General features: G+C 42.1%; 1 protein-coding gene across 1 annotated transcript in view; it reads left to right on the top strand.

Moving 5' to 3' along the window:
• ST18 (ST18 C2H2C-type zinc finger transcription factor) overlaps positions 1–21,612 on the top strand; it is a 353,913-nt gene that overhangs the window by 313,386 nt on the left and 18,915 nt on the right. The window contains exons 19-20 of the mRNA XM_030190140.1: positions 7,862–7,965; positions 12,871–13,014. Coding sequence (XP_030046000.1) covers positions 7,862–7,965; positions 12,871–13,014 — 248 coding nt within the window. The remainder of the gene's footprint in view (positions 1–7,861; positions 7,966–12,870; positions 13,015–21,612) is intronic.

The following is a 21,612-nucleotide window of genomic DNA, read 5'->3' as shown; positions in this document are numbered from 1 at the left end:
TTTGGTTTCCAGGTCAACATGGCAACATAGATGTTTTTGTGCTAGCACATACATGTTTGTGTAATGGAATTGCAACATAAACATAAACATTTATTTTTCCTGAAGCTGTCACAGAGCCTGGTATTCGATGCCAGTTATGTTTTCAGTTGGGGGGACATCAACTGCTAGGGGGTTAATGGGGCAACTTCCCTTAATTCCTCCAGTGAAGTGCTGATCAACAGGAGGACTTCTTTAAACCTAGATATCCCAGATAGCAGCTGTAAATCCCAATGTTGATCTTTTTGGACATAGACACGCATTCCCCTTCTGAAACTGCTGCCTAGTTAATGTTATATTTTAGGCCCCCAAAAAAGGAGATTAACCACCCTACACAAAGTCAAACAAAACAGGCAAACAGAGTAGGGATGGACCATGGTTTTCCAACAGAGGAGAGAAGAAGCACTAGAGGTCTCAATTAAAAATGCTCTTTAATCAACAACAAATCAAATAATCAAACCAATATTTCTCTAATTGCCATATAAAGTCTATTAGAGAATGATGCAACAAAACTCCAGGATCCGTGTTTTGGCAACAAGTGCCTGCCTCAGGGGTCAGAGTATCACCAGTTGTAATATGCAATTGTAATGACCAAGTGTAATGTGCAGTAAGCAGCTCTGATGGAAATAGCAGTAAACAAAGAGAAACCACAAATTAAAGTGTTGTGTGGTGACAAACGTAATGCAATGCTTACTCAGCAGGCCTACTCAGAACATGCCCTCAACCACACCACCTTGCTATATGCATATTTTAGAGTTTTATATTTAGAAGTTTATATTTCAGCTTTTTAAAATCAGAATTTAGACATTTATGCAATATAAACATCTAAGTGATGGTTTATGCATATCTAAAATCCAAATAGCCCTTCTAAAATAAGCACCATAATCATTCTTAAAAAGTCTTTAATTTGTTGTTGTCACTTTTGTTTGTTTAAATCTGCTTTATTTGAAAGTTTTCCTTCATTCTCTTACTTTCTTTCTCTCAGTTTCTGATGCAAATATATTCAAAGTATTTTCTAAAGAGGCCCTTTTACTAAAGCTTAGTAATGGACTTCTTAGAGTTTAGCGCATGCTAAGCTTTCGTTTACAGCCCCAAAATTTGCTTTGATTGAAAAAAAAACTTAGGGAATCAGTTTTCAGTACATCTTGGTAGTAATTGGAAATATCTAATCTAAATGTCTCAAATTATACCTATATTTATTGACACTATACATATAGCTAGCACCACTCAATATGTAAATATAAATTATACATTTAGGTATATATATATATGTAGAGTTTCTGAATATTGGAGCTTCAACATATATGATATATGAATAAGATTCTGAATATTGGTGCTATACAGTGGTGGAAATAAGTATTTGATCCCTTGCTGATTTTGTAAGTTTGCCCACTGACAAAGACATGAGCAGCCCATAATTGAAGGGTAGGTTATTGGTAACAGTGAGAGATAGCACATCACAAATTAAATCCGGAAAATCACATTGTGGAAAGTATATGAATTTATTTGCATTCTGCAGAGGGAAATAAGTATTTAATCCCTCTGGCAAACAAGACCTAATACTTGGTGGCAAAACCCTTGTTGGCAAGCACAGCGGTCAGACGTCTTCTGTAGTTGATGATGAGGTTTGCACACATGTCAGGAGGAATTTTGGTCCACTCCTCTTTGCAGATCATCTCTAAATCATTAAGAGTTCTGGGCTGTCGCTTGGCAACTCGCAGCTTCAGCTCCCTCCATAAGTTTTCAATGGGATTAAGGTCTGGTGACTGGCTAGGCCACTCCATGACCCTAATGTGCTTCTTCCTGAGCCACTCCTTTGTTGCCTTGGCTGTATGTTTTGGGTCATTGTCGTGCTGGAAGACCCAGCCATGACCCATTTTTAAGGCCCTGGCGGAGGGAAGGAGGTTGTCACTCAGAATTGTACGGTACATGGCCCCATCCATTCTCCCATTGATGCGGTGAAGTAGTCCTGTGCCCTTAGCAGAGAAACACCCCCAAAACATAACATTTCCACCTCCATGCTTGACAGTGGGGACGGTGTTCTTTGGGTCATAGGCAGCATTTCTCTTCCTCCAAACACGGCGAGTTGAGTTCATGCCAAAGAGCTCAATTTTTGTCTCATCTGACCACAGCACCTTCTCCCAATCACTCTCGGCATCATCCAGGTGTTCACTGGCAAACTTCAGACGGGCCGTCACATGTGCCTTCCGGAGCAGGGGGACCTTGCGGGCACTGCAGGATTGCAATCCGTTATGTCGTAATGTGTTACCAATGGTTTTCGTGGTGACAGTGGTCCCAGCTGCCTTGAGATCATTGACAAGTTCCCCCCTTGTAGTTGTAGGCTGATTTCTAACCTTCCTCATGATCAAGGATACCCCACGAGGTGAGATTTTGCGTGGAGCCCCAGATCTTTGTCGATTGACAGTCATTTTGTACTTCTTCCATTTTCTTACTATGGCACCAACAGTTGTCTCCTTCTCGCCCAGCGTCTTACTGATGGTTTTGTAGCCCATTCCAGCCTTGTGCAGGTGTATGATCTTGTCCCTGACATCCTTAGACAGCTCCTTGCTCTTGGCCATTTTGTAGAGGTTAGAGTCTGACTGATTCACTGAGTCTGTGGACAGGTGTCTTTCATACAGGTGACCATTGCCGACAGCTGTCTGTCATGCAGGTAACGAGTTGATTTGGAGCATCTACCTGGTCTGTAGGGGCCAGATCTCTTACTGGTTGGTGGGGGATCAAATACTTATTTCCCTCTGCAGAATGCAAATAAATTCATATACTTTCCACAATGTGATTTTCCGGATTTAATTTGTGATGTGCTATCTCTCACTGTTACCAATAACCTACCCTTCAATTATGGGCTGCTCATGTCTTTGTCAGTGGGCAAACTTACAAAATCAGCAAGGGATCAAATACTTATTTCCCCCACTGTATATGTATAATCTATACCAGGGGTTCTCAACCTAGTCTCCGGGAAACACCTAGCCAATCCACAATGATTATGCATGAGTTAGATTTGCATACAGTGGAGAGAGTGCATGCAGATCTCTCTCATGCACATTCATTATGGATATCCTGAAAACCTGACTGGCTTGGTGTGTCTCGAGCGCTGGGTTGAGAACCTCTGATCTATACATATTTGCAGCCATGAACCCAGAAGACCCTTGACGTGCCCCTATTGCTCTACTTATAGCATTATAAACCTATAGATGGTATTTCTATAAAGGAGTGCTTTTTTTAGACACCAAGAATGTGCCTGTTCTATAAAGAGGGAAAGGGAAATGGGCCTTGATATACTGCCTTTCTGAGGTTTTTGCAACTACATTCAAAGCGGTTTACATATATTCAGGTACTTGTTTTGTACCAGGGGCAATGGAGGGTTAAGTGACTTGCGCAGAGTCACAAGGAGCTGCAGTGGGAATTGAACTCAGTTCCCCAGGATCAAAGTCCACTGCACTAACCACTAGGCTACTCCTCCACTCTTCCAAGAAAAGTGGATACCTATATTTCCTTATGGAATAATAGGTATTTTATAATGTAGGTGTGTAAATATGTGCCACTCGCACGTTCTATCATGAGAATGCCCACCTGCAAAGTACACACCATTGAATATTGGTGTGTACTTACAGAATGGCATGTAGCTGGAAAATGATCATTTATGTGGATATGAGATAATATGCATATATACATGACTTTAATACTGGTATTTACATGCATTCTTGCCACATAAATCTAAGGTGGCTTCTTATAGCATTACCCCCATGGTGGATTTTTGTATAGTACTATAGGTACAAGGTATCAAAAAAATGTAAGCTGTTATATATATTTAGCATGGCGCAAAATGTATAACTGCTGTTTGAATATTGACTCAGGGCAGAAGTTATTAAGCTGCTGAAAGATATGGCATTTACACTGCAGCTTAATTTTCCACGGGGGTTACTAACTTGCTGTAACTCATTACCAGAAGTTAGTGATTCCTGCAGTAAATGAATAACACAACTTGCAATCTCACAAACTGTGTTATTCTGCTCCCCAGAAGCATGGGACCATTAATATCCATGCTGATGCTCCTGGGGTGCTTTTCTTAAAGGGACAAATACAAAAATGTTCCCCTTTCCTCCCTCGCCCTCTTCCCGTCCCCTGAGCCAAAACCTCCCAGAAAATCCCCATCACAACCCCTCATAGGTCTCTGGATGGTCAATTCCTGGGAATCTAAGGGATCTGAAGCATCCCTTAGATTCCAGCATCTGCCAGCATCGAGTTCAAAAAGGTGCTAGTAATATCTAGTGGGGTTTTGCTGTTATATAATGGCTTGACCCCTAGCAGCAGTACTGCGAGACTACAACCGAGGATTAACAAATGTCCAGGAGGGCCTATGCTGGTGTGGGGACATTCGGGGGATCTTTGCCAGGGAGGGGGAGAGCACTCTTCTATTTGTTGAGTTCCAACCCCTTTAAGATGTTGCCCAGGAGCATTAGGCTGCATGCTCCTGGATGTGAAAATTAAAGCCAACTTTGGAGCTGTTCCAGGAGTGGAAAGAAAGATAGGAACTCCTGGGAGGTGGAAGGGGGAATTGGAGTCACTTGGAGGGGCAAGAGGGGGATCCAGAGTTGCTTCAGGGGGCAAGAAAGAGGTTAGGAGCTGCTTTAGGGGGAAGGAGGGGGAATCAGGGGTCCTGAAGGGGTTGAGATGGGGGTTCGTAGCCGCTTTGGGAGCAGGAGGAGGGCTTGGAGTCACTTCAGGGAGTAGGAGGGGGATTCAGAGCCACTTTGGGATGGCAGGAGGGGGAGCTTCAACCTGACAGACAGCTATGCAGGTGCTGGCTGATATTCAATGCCAGCACCCACATAGCTAAGCAACCAAAATTAGGACTGTTTTTTATGTGGTCCTGTTTGGTTGCTTAACTGTACGGGTGCTGGCACTGCATACTGCCAGCACCCGCATAGCCCCCAGCTTCTCAACTCCAGAATGCCCTTTTCCTGCCCACTTTTCAAATGGCTAGTAAGAGCCATTATTCAGTGGCACCACCCAGTTAAGTGCTGCTGAATATCGGCAGGTGGCCTGCTAAGTGTGATTTAAGTAGGCAGGAGACTTTCCTGCCCACTTAAATTGCTTTGAATATTGACTGGCCCATGGCCAGAGTGTAGAATTATGCATGCATACTTACAGTATCTTTCCTTTTTTTGTTTTCATAAGTCTTCCTTGATTTTGCAGGTTATCAGCCTGGATCTTCAGTCAGGTGTTAGCTCCATAGATTCGCAAACCTGAATCACAGCAGCTGTATCTATTATTCTGTCTGTACAAACCCAATAAAGATAACTTATCCTGACATATCATCTGTGAACTATTTATTAATGTTTAGGATACCTAATGTGTATTTATTTTAGAACTTTAGCTAGTAAAAAGAAAAGATAATTTAATCATATTTTCTATGAACATAGTAGATGACAGTACTGTTGGTTTGTTAACCATTAATAAATTTATTTTGGACTGTTTTTGTCTGTTCTGCTCTATCCTTTTGACATCTTGGAGTTTACAGATAGATTGCCCTGTTGTTTCCTTATTCACAAAATGTATATATAAGACCAAAATTATATTGCAAAATAATTAAGATGAAAAAATATAAAATAGAATCTTAAGACATGCTATTGCACCATTGATCACCATCCTCTAGAAAGTCACCCATACAAATATTTTTTTTTAAAAACAGGGGCCTGATATTCAAAGTGATTTAAGTGGATAGAAGAGGCCCTGCCTGCATAAACCACACTCGGCAGACCGTCCGCCAATCTTCAGCAGAACTTAATGGGTCAATGCCATTGAATATCGGCACTAACAAGTCATCTTAAAACCAGGCAGAAGAGGGGTGTTATGGGGGTGGAGTCAAAAAGGAGCTGGCAGTTTTGTGGATGCCAGCATTATTTGGTGCTGACCGCCTCTGAATTATTTAAGCATCCCCCACATGAGCCAGTCCCCCTTCCTGACCCCCTCCAAATCAGTCAAGCATACTCCACATGACCCGATCCCCTCTCCTAACCTCGTCACAAGAAATCACGGTAGCTATTTTGTCACTGGAGTTGGTAGGGGCAGGAGAGAATTGTGTTCACCCCTGCCTTCCCTAATCACTAGACCATTCAAGTAGGCCTGGAGGGGGTGCTTTTGGGACATGGGAGTATTCTTGGTTGGAAGGCGATTGGGTCATGTGTGGGAGGGTTGCTTGAATGATTTAGAGGCAGTTGGTAGGGGGATCAGGTCATGTAGGGGGTGCTTAACTGGTTTTCAAGGGGGTCAGGAGGGAGAATTGGGTCATGGTGGGGGAGGTGGATGATATCCCATTATGCAGCTCCCAGCCAGTATTCAGCCAGGACCCTTATAAGTGTCTTATGCAGGCCCCAGCTGAATATTGGCCAGGACCCGCTTAAGGACTAGAGACTAAGAAATGGTGCGATCATACCTGGATATTCAGTGTAGGCGCCTGGACATGTCCCAGCATTGAATATCTGGGCCTAATGTTGCCAGTCACAGTCAGCATTTAAATGCTGACCACTGCTGGCTGAATATTGATCAGCAACATTTTAAGATTTGTAGAAATTTTACATAGTTCTTTTCCTCTTTCAGTTCTCATAGTAGTTTATTCCAAAGTTCAGGTGCTATCCCACCAAATTTCCACTCCTTATTGTTTACTAGTTTCAGAACATGAGTCTTCCAGATAACTTAATGCAGTACCTCCTCATATTGTTATGCTCACATTATAATATTTATGAACAGTTTTTCTCTGTCCCATATGATTCTCCAACCCAGGGCCAGATTCAGTCCAACTGATGTCCTAAGCATGGCCCAAAAGTGGTGCCCCTCAACCCTTCTATTGCTTATCTGAAAAGACATTAAGACTCAATAAGTGCTGAGAAATATATTCTTCAAAACATCGTGTATGTATATGTATGTATGTAGATAGATAGATAGATAGATAGATAGATAGATAGATAGATAGATAGATAGATAGATAGATAGATAGATAGATAGATAGATAGATAGAAAAATCATGATTAGAAAAACACTGACATTCATGTTGGATAATGGGTGTGACAGATGGCACTGAAGGAGTTAAGGGAATGATACCTAGGAGAAAAAACTCTTTGGTGCCCCATTCCCTTGGTGCCCTAAGCATGTGCTTATTTTGCTTAATGGTTAATCTAGGGCTGTACCAACTGAAACAGCAAACAAAGCACTTGAAATTTTATTCTTGCATCTAGGGGAACCTACATAAAGAACATAACAATAGGGAAGCCCTGGTTCACAGGAAGTTCTTGTCACCACAGGTTCCGGACATGTTGTAACCGGGAAACTAGTTATAGGGACAGACCAACAACACACATTGCATTACAGCAGACTATATGACTTGCATTGCTATTCTAAAGAATTAAGGATCAAAGAAATAATGGAGCTGGTAGGCCAAAGCAAGCCTTTATAACCATCGTTGCAACTTGTGATTCCATGGTTAAAGCTGTGTGCAAGATTATTTGCAGACTATGAACTTCTGAAGACATGCATTATCACAGTCTTTCAGGTTCAAAACAGGGGCAGAGGATTGCATACCCCTCTTCTTCACCCAAAGAAACTTTTTTTTTAACCTTTTAGGAAAAGGACCACATTGTATCACCTTGTATTTGGTCATATGTATGTTTATTTATGCATTTGTATTTGTTTTATTGCATTCATTGACACGTTCATGTATTCAGAATCAGAAATATGTTAATTTTACTACTTTTTATTTTTATTTTTTTATTATTGTATGTCATTTGACCCACTGCTCTCCTTCTAGAAGTTGAAAGTGATGAGGACATTAGACAATTAGATGAAGAGATTAAAGAATTGAATGAATCAAACTTGAAGATTGAAGCTGACATGAAGAAACTACAGACCCAGGTTAGAAAAGAAGTACAAATTATCAAGAGGCGTTTAGTGGCTTACCATGATGAGTGGTTATTTAAACAACACAAAAGAGGTCATGTTAGAAGCATTTAGACTTGTAAATGGCAGTATATTACACATCTAGATTGTGTACATCTCCAAACAGCAATTTTAGAAAGCTGCTGTTTGAACACATAGAACCCCTGAGGCACAGATTTTAAGGGGGCATGAAGAGGGCATGGCAGTGCCATGGTTTGGGCATTCCTAAAACAGACATGCATTTCCTATTTTACAATGGGAAGCCTTGTCTATACTAAAAAAAAATCCCTGTCAGCTTTTGCATCTGGCCTGAGGCACATGCAAATGCCAGCTCCCAGTTTAGACTGGGGGCCTAAATCAAGGGGCAGATGCAAAGCCTGACAGAACCCTCTCTACCCTCCTCCAGACAGAATCTATATCCCCCTCCTGCAACATCCCAACCTCTCTTGTAAGACTGTCGCTAGAAGTCAGAGTTGTCATTGTGAGCCTGGGCACCTAATGGGACAAAAGTGAATGAGGATTACTCCTGCCACCACTAGATACCAGGAAGAGTTGGGGAGTTGACCATGGCAGACCAATATTGAGGCAATTGAATAACAAGACATCTAGAATTAGGCATGTGGAGGGCACATGGCAAAATCTATCCTACAAAGGAAAGTGGGTGCCTAATTTCCTTTATAAAATACTAGCATAATCAGGTATGCCCATAGCTTTTAGGTGCAATCACTTACACCTGCCATAGAGCCGGTGTATGTGTGAGTGCCTAAGTATGGCAGATCCATGTGACCCGCTGAGTGAAAGGGTACCAAAAGTGGAGTATGTGTCTTATTTATACCACAAGATAGAGGGATATCAACTACATAATCCTTCAAAATTTCAGCCTCGGATATAGACTAATTACATCTTTCAAAAATGTGAAATGTTAATCAATAAAAAGGTAGTTAACCACAGAAATCACATATCCCACTTTAGGTGCCTGCAATTTTTCAGCTGTAGAACATGACAAAGATCTAAATGGTGAAAAATATTGCATAGTCCCATTCTACTGAACCTATAGTACACAAAACGTTCCAAAATGAAAGCTGCCCCTCCAAACTTTTATAGCCTTTATCTTTGTTATTTGTAACCCCGCTTTTGGTGCCTTTTCGCTCAGTGGGTTACATATATATGATCAGAGATCTTGATATTATGGATGATTCTTAGAATGAATGGTTGCTTTAACACAATTTGAACTTAACTGGAAGTAAGTTACCTTGTAAATCGATTGCTATTTAAGCACCCAGGTAATAAAATTTAACAGGAAAATCAACAGCATGCTATACAGAACAGCTGTAACATCATATTGAGACAATCCTGAACCCCCTATTAAAAATATACTAACACTTTCCTCCCCTCACTGGCTAGAATGATGCCCTCTGGGGCAACACCTGTCGTTGCTCCAACTCCAGACCTGAACGGCAGGGATATGGAGTTCCTAATGACAACCCTCATCCTTAACACCTGCACTCAATGAACAGAGATAATCCCCAGTGACAGTCTCCCACACCCTGCCCATCTGATTGACAGGGTACATGGAGACCCTATGATAACACTCTTCCTGCACCCAACCACTCACACTTGATCATCAGAGACACATTGGCCCTTAAGACAACTGTCTTCCAGATCACAGGTCAAGGGATCCATGTGTTCTGATATCTTTTCTTCTTTACACCTTCACAACAGCCCCGTGCCCCCCCCCCCCCCCCCCATCACAGGCAGCTCTCCCCTTCCTAGTTGTTCCAACAATGAGCCCGATGAAGATCCAAGCTAGAAAAGAAAGCTCTGCCCTGCCTGGTTGGTGACTTTAAAAATACTACCAGATAGCTTTTCATGCTAATTTGCCCCCTGTGTACGTTTGCAGGGGAAAATAACATAGAAATTAGAAGGTGCCAGCTGGTCAGAAGGAAGCTGTTCTTTCACTCAGATTTTCATGAGTCCTATCAATAGAAGAGGTAGAAAGAGGAACTGCCTGGGGAGAAAGAGGAAGACCAATGTATGATTATTCTACAGGGAATCTAGGCATATGCCTAGAAGCCAAATGATATGGGGAGATATGCAGGGTCATCCCAAGTGTATTTGACACCCTAGGTGAACCTTCAACCATGCACCCCATCTCCCACCCCAGGATGACTCAAGGCCACAATATCATAAGTATAGCCATACTGGGTCAGACCAATGGTCCATCTAGTCCAGTATCCTGCTTCCAAACTGTGGCCAATCCAAGTCACAAGTATCTGACAGAAACCCGGTTAGCAGCAACAATCCATGTTAACAATCCCAGGGCAAGCAGTGGCTTCCCCCATGTCCATCTCAATAACAGACTATGGACTTTTCCTCTAGGAACTTGTCCAAACCTTTTTTAAATCCAGATGCATTAACTGCTGTTACCACATCTTGCAGCAACAAGTTTCAGAACTTAACTATTTTTTGAGTGAAAAAATATTTCCTCCTATTTGCTTTAAAAGTATTTCCATGTAATTTCATTGTGTGTCCCCTGGTCTTTGTACTTTTTGAAAGACTGAAAAAAAAACCGATTCACTTTTACATGTTCTACACCACTCAGGATTTTGTAGACCTCAGTCATATCCCCCTTCAGCTGCCTCTTTTCCAAGCTGAAGAACCTCTGTAGCCTTTCCTCATCCCCTTTATCATTTTGGTCACTCTTCTTTGAATCTTTTCTAATTTCGCTGTATCTTTTTTGAGATATGGTGAACAGCATCTCCTGTACCTTTTCCTTCCCTACCCCTCCGTATCACAGCACCTGTCTTGCCATACCTCACCCCTAAGGTATACACCATTTCTCTTTCCCAACTCCCCCCCACAATATCCAGAATCTCTCTCCTTCCTTATCCTCCCCCCCCCCCCCCCCATGGTTCCCCCTTCCCTATTTCTCCTGTACATCTCCAAACAGCAATTTTACAAAGCTCCTGTTTGAACACATAGAACCCCTGGGACACATATTTTAAGGGGGCAGAGTCATGGTTTGGACATTCCTAAAACAGACATGCATTTCCTATTTTACAGTGGGAAGCCTTGTCTATACTAAAAAAAAAAAAAAAGAGTGCCCAGCATCTTTCTCCCTCCCTCCCCCACCTCTCCCATGGTGTCCAGCATCTCTCTCCTTCCCTACTTCCTCCCCCTCCCCCCTGTATTCTACCCATCTTGTCTATATATGTTACTTGCCCTCCCTCAGTTGCCTATTAAGATGTTTCATTTTATCATACTGACAACATGTACTTCATGTCTATGTTGTTTGAATGGTATAATGTGTGCCTAGTAAGGTTGCTAACATTGTGTTTAATTTATTTAATCAATGTTATATGACCGTTCTAATAAGTTGCCTGTTAAGGGGTTTCCTTTGTATCGTTCTGCCACCATAAGTTCCTCTATGCTGCCTACTATGAATGCTGGCATTTATCATATTTCTGTTATATGATTGTTCTAGTGTGTTCTTTTAGTGCATATATTTCTGACACTGTATCATTTTATTCCTACTATTAGGATTCAGTTTACCTGTCTCTGACATTATCTCATTAATTGCATTTATGCTTAGATTTTGCTATGCCACCTCTCCCAGGTTACCCCTGTGACCAAGCCCCTCAAAAATCTACCTCCCACACCCTCCCCTATGACCCAAGGGGTGTCCTGGTATTTAATGGGACAGGGGTAATGCCCACTCGCTCTCACCTCATATTCCTGACTCTTCAAAATGGCTGCCAAGACCTCTAATGGTACTATTGTGGTATTATTATGGTCATGCTTCCACCTATAGGCAAAATGCCCAGTGACTGAGACTGGCGGGTAGGGGGCCTGCAGTGGGAGGAAGATTTTTGAGGGGCTTAATCTGGGTGGACGGGGCAGGGTGTTAACCTGAGGTCTGCACATGTCAGGTTCTCCATATGGGGGTTAGTGCCATGCCAAGGAGCCTGCATGGGGGGGGGGGGGGGCGGAGACATGTACTGCTGGAGGATTAGTTGTTTGGGGGGGTTACATGCCACAGGAAGGAGTTGGCACTTGAGGAGGTTGTATGTGCTGCCATGGAAGGGAAAGTTGGCATGAGAAGTTTGGCTATACTGCTGGGGGTTAAGGAGTTGGCATCAGGGGTTGTGTGTCCTGCGGGGGAGGGGGAGTTGCTTAGGAGGGAGAGTTGTGTGTGCTGCAAGGGGAGGGGAAGTTAGCATTGGGGTGGGTTTGTTGATGCTCTGATTGAGGCCCTTTAGAGGGAACAGTATACTTACAAAGCTACTCCCATGTCTATGTGAGGGTCAGCTGTATATATTTTTTACTCACGTACAGCTTTCTAAAATTGCTGCTCCCTCTGGAAATGGAGGGGTTTGAACTTTGCAGCCCTGCTCCTATTCTACAGAGCTTTACGTTTAGCACAGCCTCTTGTAAAAACAGTATGGGAATGCCACATTTCCTGACATAGATGTGTGAATTCCCCTCCCATCTAACATCTATCTCAATGTTTAATTTTTACCAAATTGCAATTGCTAATAGTACATGTATTGTGGAAAAACAAACAGATGAAAGGTGCTATAGGAGTACCACATTTTCTGAAACAGATTCACAATGATATTCTCAGTCACCCTGTCGATTTGTCCTGTAAACCCAAGATGACTGCAGAGTACTGTTCTTCAGAGCTCATAAAATCTCATCTTTCCATCCCTATGTGAGTAAATGTTGCCAATCAGTGTTCCATTTAAATAAATATCTGTGCATAGTACCCAGAGTTGATAATTTCTTTACCAGATTTTCACCTTTCATGCTTTGCATTCAAGAAGAAACTTTACATTCTGCTTAAACTCACCATTTCAAGCTGCTTAGTTGTTTCTATTTCAGATTACATCAATGGAAAGCAATTTGAAAACAATAGAGGAGGAAAACAAACTCATGGAACAGAACAATGAGAGTCTGCTGAAAGAGTTGGCTGGTCTGAGTCAAGCCCTCATTTCAAGTCTTGCTGACATTCAGCTTCCACAGATGGTAAGTCTGCAATCAGAAACCTTTCTGTTCATTGGGTGTTAGATGCCGTTCTGTACTCTGAGCTGACAGGTGCACTATGATGTGGAATGTACATAAGTACATAAGTATTGCCATACTGGGATAGACCAAAGGTCCATCAAGCCCAGTATCCTATATCCAACAGTGGCCAATCCAGGTCACAAATACCTGGCAAGATCCCAAAAAAGTACAAAATATTTTATGCTGCTTATCCCAGAAATACACAGTGAATTTTCCCCAAGTCCATTTTAATAATGGTCTATGGATTTTTCCTTTAGGAAGCTGTCCAAACCTTTTTTAAACCCCTCTAAGATAACCGCCTTTACCACTAACTCTGGCAACGAATTCCAGAGTTTAATTACACATTGAGTGAAGAAACATTTTCCCCAATTCATTTTAAATTTACTACTTTCTAGCTTCATCAAATGCCCCCTAGTCCTAGTATTTTTCGAAAGAGTAAACAGATGCTTCACGTCTACCCGTTCCACTCCACTCATTATTTTATAGACCCCTATCATATCTCCCCTCAGTCGTCTTTTCTCCAAGCTGAAGAGCCCTAGCCACTTTAGCCTTTTCTCATACGGAAGTCATCCCATCCCCTTAATCATTTTTGTCACCCTTCTCTGCACCTTTTTTAATTCCTCTCTATGTTTTTTGAGATATATACTTTTACACCAATGTATAGTCATGCCACACGATGTTTAAAACTATTTAACCAGCCACGAACAGCTCCTGACCAGTTAAAAGGCACTTAACCAGCTATCTGGCAATATTGAGCAAGAGATCACCAGTTATCTCCTGCTGAATATTGCTGCTTAGTGCTTTATTATATCGCGCAATATAACTGGCTATCCACTAATATTCAGCGAGTCGCTGGCTAAAACCACCAAACTAGCAGGCCTGTCTTAACCAGCCAGCGCTGAATATCAACTTGGCCAGATAAGTTGAAATCGGCCAAAGAACACCTGGATACTCAATTCTGGTCAACAGAAACAGCCAGGCATTGAATATCCGGGCTCAGTGCCAACAAAAGGAGTCATCCCGGCTAACAGCAGAAAACACCAATAAAAGACAAACTAGATTTCAGTTTTCCTCAGACAGTTCCAGTAGTGGAGATGACGTAAATGATCCACCGGGGGATCCTGGAAGAGACACACACACAAGTAACAAAACTTGGAAACCACGCAGCAAGTCGAACTGCGGTATGAATCAGCGCCCTCAGACAAGATCACAAAGACGCAACCAGCAGTGGTGAACATTTCTAACAAACGTTTAACAATAGATGAGATCAAGGTACTATCTAAGGGTCTCTCTTTCGTACCCACCGGCTTTCATGATTCTTTTCAGTTTAGAATGGATATTGAAAAATTTATACGCAAATTGAATTTGAAATTGTTTTTTGCTGATGAGGGACATGATGAAATCTTAGATAGATCTATAGTCAGTGAACCTTCTAAATGGACACCTACGGGTGATTTAGACGCTGTTTTATCCACCTTTAAGAAGTGCATACTAAAAGATGTTGAAGAAATAGAACCTCATTTACTTGTGTGTGTGTCTCTTCCAGGATCCCCCGGTGGATCATTTACGTCATCTCCACTACTGGAACTGTCTGAGGAACAAGTCTAGTTTGTCTTTTATTGGTGTTTTCTGCTGTTAGCCGGGCTGACTCCTTTTGTACCCTTGTCCACCACCGCCAACTCCATGCTCCGCCCTTTCTGCCTCGCCTCACCCTATGCTTGGAATAAACTTCCCGAGCCCATACACCAAGTCCCCTCCCTCCCCATCTTCAAATCCCTACTCAAAGCCCACCTCTTCACTGTAGCTTTCGGCACATAACCATTTACCTCTACTCAGGAAACCAAGACTGCCCCGTTTGATTGATTGATTGATTGACTGCATACTTGTCCATTAGATTGTAAGCTCCTTTGAGCAGGGACTGTCCTTCTTTGTTAAAATTGTACAGCACTGCGTGACCTTAGTAGCACTTTAGAAATGTTAAGTAGTAGTAGTATTTACCAAGATGTAAAGTGAATTTAAGCAAACAAGAACGGGCAGCCTGAGCATGATTATAAAGACATATCCGTCTTTATAATCATGCTCATCTCTTGGAGCAACTGGTCCAGGAACAACAAAAGAGCGGGAGCCATGTTAGATCTAGTCCTTGATGGAATGCAGGGCATACTAAGAGAGGTAGAGGTGTTGGGTTCGCTGGAAAACAGTGATCATAACATGAGCTAGTCTGAGCTACTACCTGGAATGAAGCCACATAGGAAATGTACTATAGCAGCATTTAATTTTTGAAAGGGTGACTATAATAAAATGAGGAAAATGGTTAAAAAGAAGGAAAGGGGTTGGCTGCAAAAGTTAAGCCATTAAATCAGGCTTGGATTTTGTTTTTAAAAAACATCTTGGAAGCCCAGACCAGATGCATTCCTCGTATTTACAAAGGTGGAAAGAAGAGACAATGACAGCCAGCATGGTTAAAAGATGAAGTGAAAGAGGCTATAAGAACCAAAAAAATTCCCTTCAAAGAATAGAAAAAGGATCCATGTGAAGAAAATAAGAAGCAACATAAGCACTGGCAAGTTAGATGCAAAGCATTGATAAAGAAGGTTAAAAGACAATATGAAGAGAAACTTGCCGCAGAGGCAAAAACTCACAGTAACAACTTTTTCAGGTACATCAGAAGCAGAAAGCCTGTGAGGGAATCTGTGGGACCGTTAGATCACGAAGGAGCACAAGCGGCCCTCAGGGAAAACAAGGCCGTAGTAGAGAAACTCAATGAATTCTTTGCTTCAGCCTTTATGGAAGAAGATGTAAGAGATCTACCTGTACCAGAAGTGGTTTTCAAAGGTGGTGATGCAGAGAAACTTAAAGAAATCTCGCTGATCCTGGAAGATGTACTAAGCCAAATTGACAAATTAAAGAGCAGTAAATCGCTTGAACCAGAAGGCATGAATTTAAGTATTCTAAAAGAACTCAAACATGAAATTGATGATCTGCTATTCATAATATGTAACCTGTCATTAAAATCATTTGTAGTACCGGAAGATTGAAGGGCTGCCAATGTAATGCTGAGTTTTAAAAAGGGTTCCAGGGGTGATAGGGGAAATTACAGACCAGTAAGCCTGACATCAGTGCTGGGTAAAATAGTGGAAACTATTATAAAGAATTAAATTACGGAACACCTAGGCAAACAAGGTTTAATGGGACAGAATCAGCATGGGTTCAGCCAAGCGAAGTCTTGCCTCACCAATTTGCTTCATTTCTTTGAAGACATAAACGTGGATAAAGGTGAGCCAGTTGATGTAGTGTATCTAGATTTTCAGAAAGCTTTTGATAAAGTTCCACATGAGAGACGCCTGAGAAATTTAAAAAGTCATGAGATAGGAGGCAATGTTTTCTTGTGGATTAGGAATTGGTTATTGAATATAAAACGGAGGTTTATATTAAATGACCATTTCTCTCAATGGAGGAGGGTGAATAGTGGAGTGCCGCAGGGATCTGTACTGGGCCTGGTGCTATTTAATATATTTATAAATGATCTGGAAATTGGACTGACAAGTAAGGTGATTAAATTTGCAGATGGCGCAAAACTAGTCAAGGTTGTTAAAACACATGCGGACTGTGAAAAATTGCTGGAAGTCCTTAGGAAATTGGAAGACTGGGCATCCAAATGGCAGATGAAATTTAATGTGGACAAATACAAAGTGATGTACATTTGGAAGAATAATCCACATCATGGTTCTCTGCTGCTAGGGTCCACCTTAGCAGACTGCACCCAAGAAAAAGATTTAGTTGTCATTGTAGAAATATTCTGCCCAGTATTCAGCAGTGGTCAAAAAAGCAAACAGGATGCTAGGAATTATTAGGAAAGGGATGGTAAATAAGACCAAGAATACTACAATGGCTTTTTATTCTTCCATGGTGGGACCTCATCGTGAGTATTATGTTTAGTTCTGGTTGTCATATCTCAAAAAAGATATAACGGAAATAGAAAAGGTTCAAGAAGAGCAACCAAGGGGAACACATAAGGAAATACCTTTAAAACAAATAGGAAATATTTTTTCACTCAACGAATAGTTAAGCTCTGAAACTCTTTGCCAGAGAATGTAGCAACAGTAGTTAGCGTATCTCAGTTTAAAAAAGGTTTGGACAATTTCCTGGAGGAAAAGTCTATAGTTTGCTATTGAGACAGACATGGGGAAGCCACTGCATGTCCTGGGATTGGTAGCATGGAACATTGCTACTATTGGGGTTTCTGCCAGCTATTGTGACCTGACTTGGCCAATGTTGGAAACAGGATACTGGGCTAGATGGACCATTGGTCTGACCCAATATGGCTATTCTTACGTTTTATTTATGAGAGTGTCTTGAAGTCAGAGGAGAAAAAACAGCATACAAACATCATGTGTTTAAACATATGCCTATTTTCCCTGGTGTTGGCAAACCTACACAAATAAAAGGTGTAAAGTAATCATACTCTTTGTGCAAACATACTTTATGCTAGCTAATTTTCAAAGGAAAACTTCCTGAATCTCCACCAGGGCTTATTGTGCCTTATTCTATAGGTTTTCTTACTCCTGCCCTCCCTTAAGGTCTTGGCTATTGCTTTATGTGGGGTTTCCCAGGGACCTGTAGTTTTCTTAGGTACAGAGCTTCTCTGGGTTTCTGGGTCAGATTCCCAAGGGTCATTGTAAGCTTTGGGGGTTCTCTGAAAGGAATAGTCTGCTTCTTCTGTTTCCCTCTATCCTGAGTAGCCCTGTGGGTCACACTATGTTTTGCTCTCTCTCCTGGTAGGTTCTGTCTACTCAGGAGATTAGCATGCAGTTAACCAGAGTATAGAACATCACTATGAAGACTCAGACCTCTTGAACCAAAATCTTCTTTAATGCAAATCAAACAAAGGAAATATGACTTACAGTTAGATGTTCTGAACAAGAGTCTCTGCCTTGCAGACTGTGAGTATGTTCTCACCAGCTCACTTGTAACCAGAGAAGCCAGCAGATCAGTATAATATCCAAAAAGACTTTATTGAGGATACCGTGTATGAAACAAATGCCCGATACAGGCCGTGTTTCGCCCAACAATAGGGCTGTGTCAGGGGCTAGTCTGTATCTTTCTTAAATAAGATCAATATCAAATTATATGTCAAAGCAAGGATATAAGGAAACTTCTTCATAAAAAACCAGCATGAGCAGCATAAAATAGAATATCCTGGATTTTTTTTCCAGCCCTCGTTAGCAGGCTATTCATTGTCTATCTGGCGTCATCCAGGATATTCTATTTTATGCTGCTCATGCTGGTTTTTTATGAAGAAGTTTCCTTATATCCTTGCTTTGACATATAATTTGATACCGATCTTATTTAAGGAAGATACAGACTAGCCCCTGATGCAGCCCTATTGTTGGGCGAAACACGGCCTGTGTCGGGCATTTGTTTCATACACAGTATCCTCAATAAAGTCTTTTTGCATATTATACTGATCTGCTGGTTTGTTTTCCACGTTGGATTTTGCATATCGTTTGCCTTGTTGTTTTCTGGGACCAGAGAAGCCAGGAAATCTCAGCACTGACTGATGAGTAGATGCTGCCAATACTTTTAAATGGTAGAAACCTGGTCATTTTACAATAGCTTGAATGACGAGTATGCAACAGGGGCATCCAAAGTTAGCTTACAGTTCTTATAAGACTATGCTGCAGTCACACTCTCAATCCCCAAAAGGAGAGAAGAAGGGCGGGCTACAGCCCACATGGACAGGTACAAGAGCCCAGCCAATAGGAAAAATCCCAAAAGGCATAGGGAACTGGGACATGTGCTCAGGAAAAGCCTATTGCAGAGCACTGCAGGAAGACTAATATTTGTAGTCCAAAGGCACTTCCTGCCTTTCTTACAGGCACAAGCAATGTAAACTGTTACGGGCAATGCAATCTGATATAACAATGTCCAACATGTACATATAAAAAATAAACAACCTGCCTCTATGAATATGGGGGCAGAACACACTATCCAGCTTATAATCGAAAGACAAAAATGCCTATATTGCGACCTAAATCGGGAGATAGGCGCTTATCTCCCAAAAACGAATAACGCGGTATAATCGAAAGCCGAACTTGGACGTTTTCAACTGCACTCCATTGCGGAAGCGTACAAAGTTGACGGGGCATGTCAGAGGCGTGGTGAAGGCGGGACTGGGGCGTGGTTATCACCCGAACAGAGATGGGCGCCTTTCGCCGATAATGGGAAAAAAGTATGCGTTTGTAGCTAGAATTTAGGGCACTTTTCCTGGACCCTGTTTTTTCATGAATAAGGCCCCAAAAAGTGCCCTAAATGACCAGATTACCACCAGAGGGAATCGGGGATGACCTCCCCTGACTCCCCCAGTGGTCACTAACCCCCTCCCACCACAAAAAATGATGTTTCACAACTTTTTATTTTCACCCTCAAATGTCATACCCACCTCCCTGGCAGCAGTATGCAGGTCCCTGGAGCAGTTGTTAGGGGGTGCAGTGGACTTCAGGCAGGTGGACCCAGGCCCATCCCCCCCTACCTGTTACAATTGTGCTGCTTAATGCTTAGTCGTCCAACCCTCCCAAACCCACTGTACCCACATGTAGGTGCCCCCCCTTCACCCCTTAGGGCTATAGTAATGGTGTAGACTTGTGGGCAGTGGGTTTTGAGGGGGATTTGGGGGGCTCAACACACAAGGGAAGGGTGCTATGCACCTGGGAGCTCTTTAACCTTTTTTTTTGTTTTTGTAAAAGTGCCCCCTAGGGTGCCCGGTTGGTGTCCTGGCATGTGAGGGGGACCAGTGCACTACGACTCCTGGCCCCTCCCACGAACAAATGCCTTGGATTTATTCGTTTTTGAGCTGGGCGCTTTCATTTTCCATTATCACTGAAAAACAAAAACGCCCAGCTCACAAATTGTCGAATAAAACATGGACGTCTATTTTTTTCGAAAATACGGTTCAGTCCGCCCCTTCACGGACCCGTTCTTGGAGATAAACGCCCATGGAGATAGACGTTTTCGTTCAATTATGCCCCTCCATGTAATTACAATTGAATATCAGCCACAGTCAAATAACTTCTGGGCACTGACCTGGTTCTTCAGTGACAGTGCCCAGATATGACCCAGCACTGAATATCTGGGTTTAAATTAACCAGTAGTGGTTGGTATTTATAAAACTGCTGATGGCCACTGGCTCAGTACTGACCTAGAACATTTCAAGCATTTTTTAAAAAACTGATTTAAAAATAAGAGCCATAAGATACGGTACACATTTTATTCTAGAACAAGGATGGAAATCTAAGAAATTAAATGATCTTTACAATTGGGATAGTAAATATCCATCCAAGAAAGCTCCTACAGGGCTTAAGCATTTCAAGTTAAACTAGCATTTAAAATAAGCCGGAGGGGTTTAGATCCAAGATGGCGGCATAGTGAGTTGCAGCACCAGATGCTCCCAGACGCGCTCTGAGTTAGAGCCAAGAACGACCCTTAAACCCCTCGTAAGATGGGGAAAAGGAGAGGAAAGGTACGGGAATGTCCGTCAACCCCTACCAGGACTCACCCTTCCCAGCAACCGACGTTGGAGCACTTCGGGGTGACAATGGGACCTAGACAATCTTCTTCCCCTGCTATTGGCGCCGATGTATCCGTGTCAGCCAGCAGTGTAGAAGGGGTTTCCTTAAGCCCCATCATGCGTGTGGCTCCCCCACAGCCAGGAGAAGGAGGCATGAAAGTAAGTCCTACAGTTCCTTCTCCAGGAGAAGAGGAGCAGAACGTGCAGGGAGGGAACCTGCCCATGCTGAGTGAGGTGGTCGAGAATGGTCTGGTAGGAGAACAGATTTCAATGCATGTTTTGCCTTTACAGATAGTTACCAATCTGAACCAGATACTCATCGCTCCCCCCTCTGTTCTATCATTGGGGGCTTTAGTTAAACCAGCCGTAGGGACAATGGAGTCACTCTGGGATTTGACATACACTTTGCATTCCTCTTTGCAATCTTTAATTTTAAAAAATACTGCAGAAATTAAGGTTTTGACCGAGGCAGTTCTTATCCAAGCAGTTCTTATGCAAGTCACTTAACCCTCCATTGCCTCAGGTACAAACTTAGATTGTGAGTCCTCCTGGGACAGAGAAATATCCAGTGTACCTGAATGAAACAACTAGGGGAAAAATTACAAAATTGGAGAATTTGGGTCCAATCTCAATGAAGGAAAGAAATTTTACCTTACGTTGATTATAATATTTGGAAAATTAAACTAGGAAACTTAATTTGAGACTAACCAATTTTCCAAGGTCTCCATTGATAACACCTGTGGATATGGTGAAAAAATATTTGGTAGAGGTTTTGGGGATGCCGAGTGACTCACTGCCTCCTATAGTTCATGTGCAACACACAGAATAATACAAAATTTGTTACTGCAATTTCTCAACCAAATATAAGAGAACTTGACATCCTTTTTGGAATCATCATTGGAAGTTGTTACTCAAAGATCCACTGCAGTGGTGTCTTTTGCTTTAGAAATGGATCGAGATGCTGTTCTAAGACTTTCCTTTAGACATTTAGA

The sequence above is a fragment of the Microcaecilia unicolor genome, chromosome 1 (genome assembly GCF_901765095.1).
Source record: "Microcaecilia unicolor chromosome 1, aMicUni1.1, whole genome shotgun sequence".
NCBI lineage: Eukaryota > Metazoa > Chordata > Amphibia > Gymnophiona > Siphonopidae > Microcaecilia > Microcaecilia unicolor.
The sequence above is the reverse complement of the archived record's forward strand: the minus strand, read 5'-3'. Positions and strand labels throughout refer to the sequence as shown.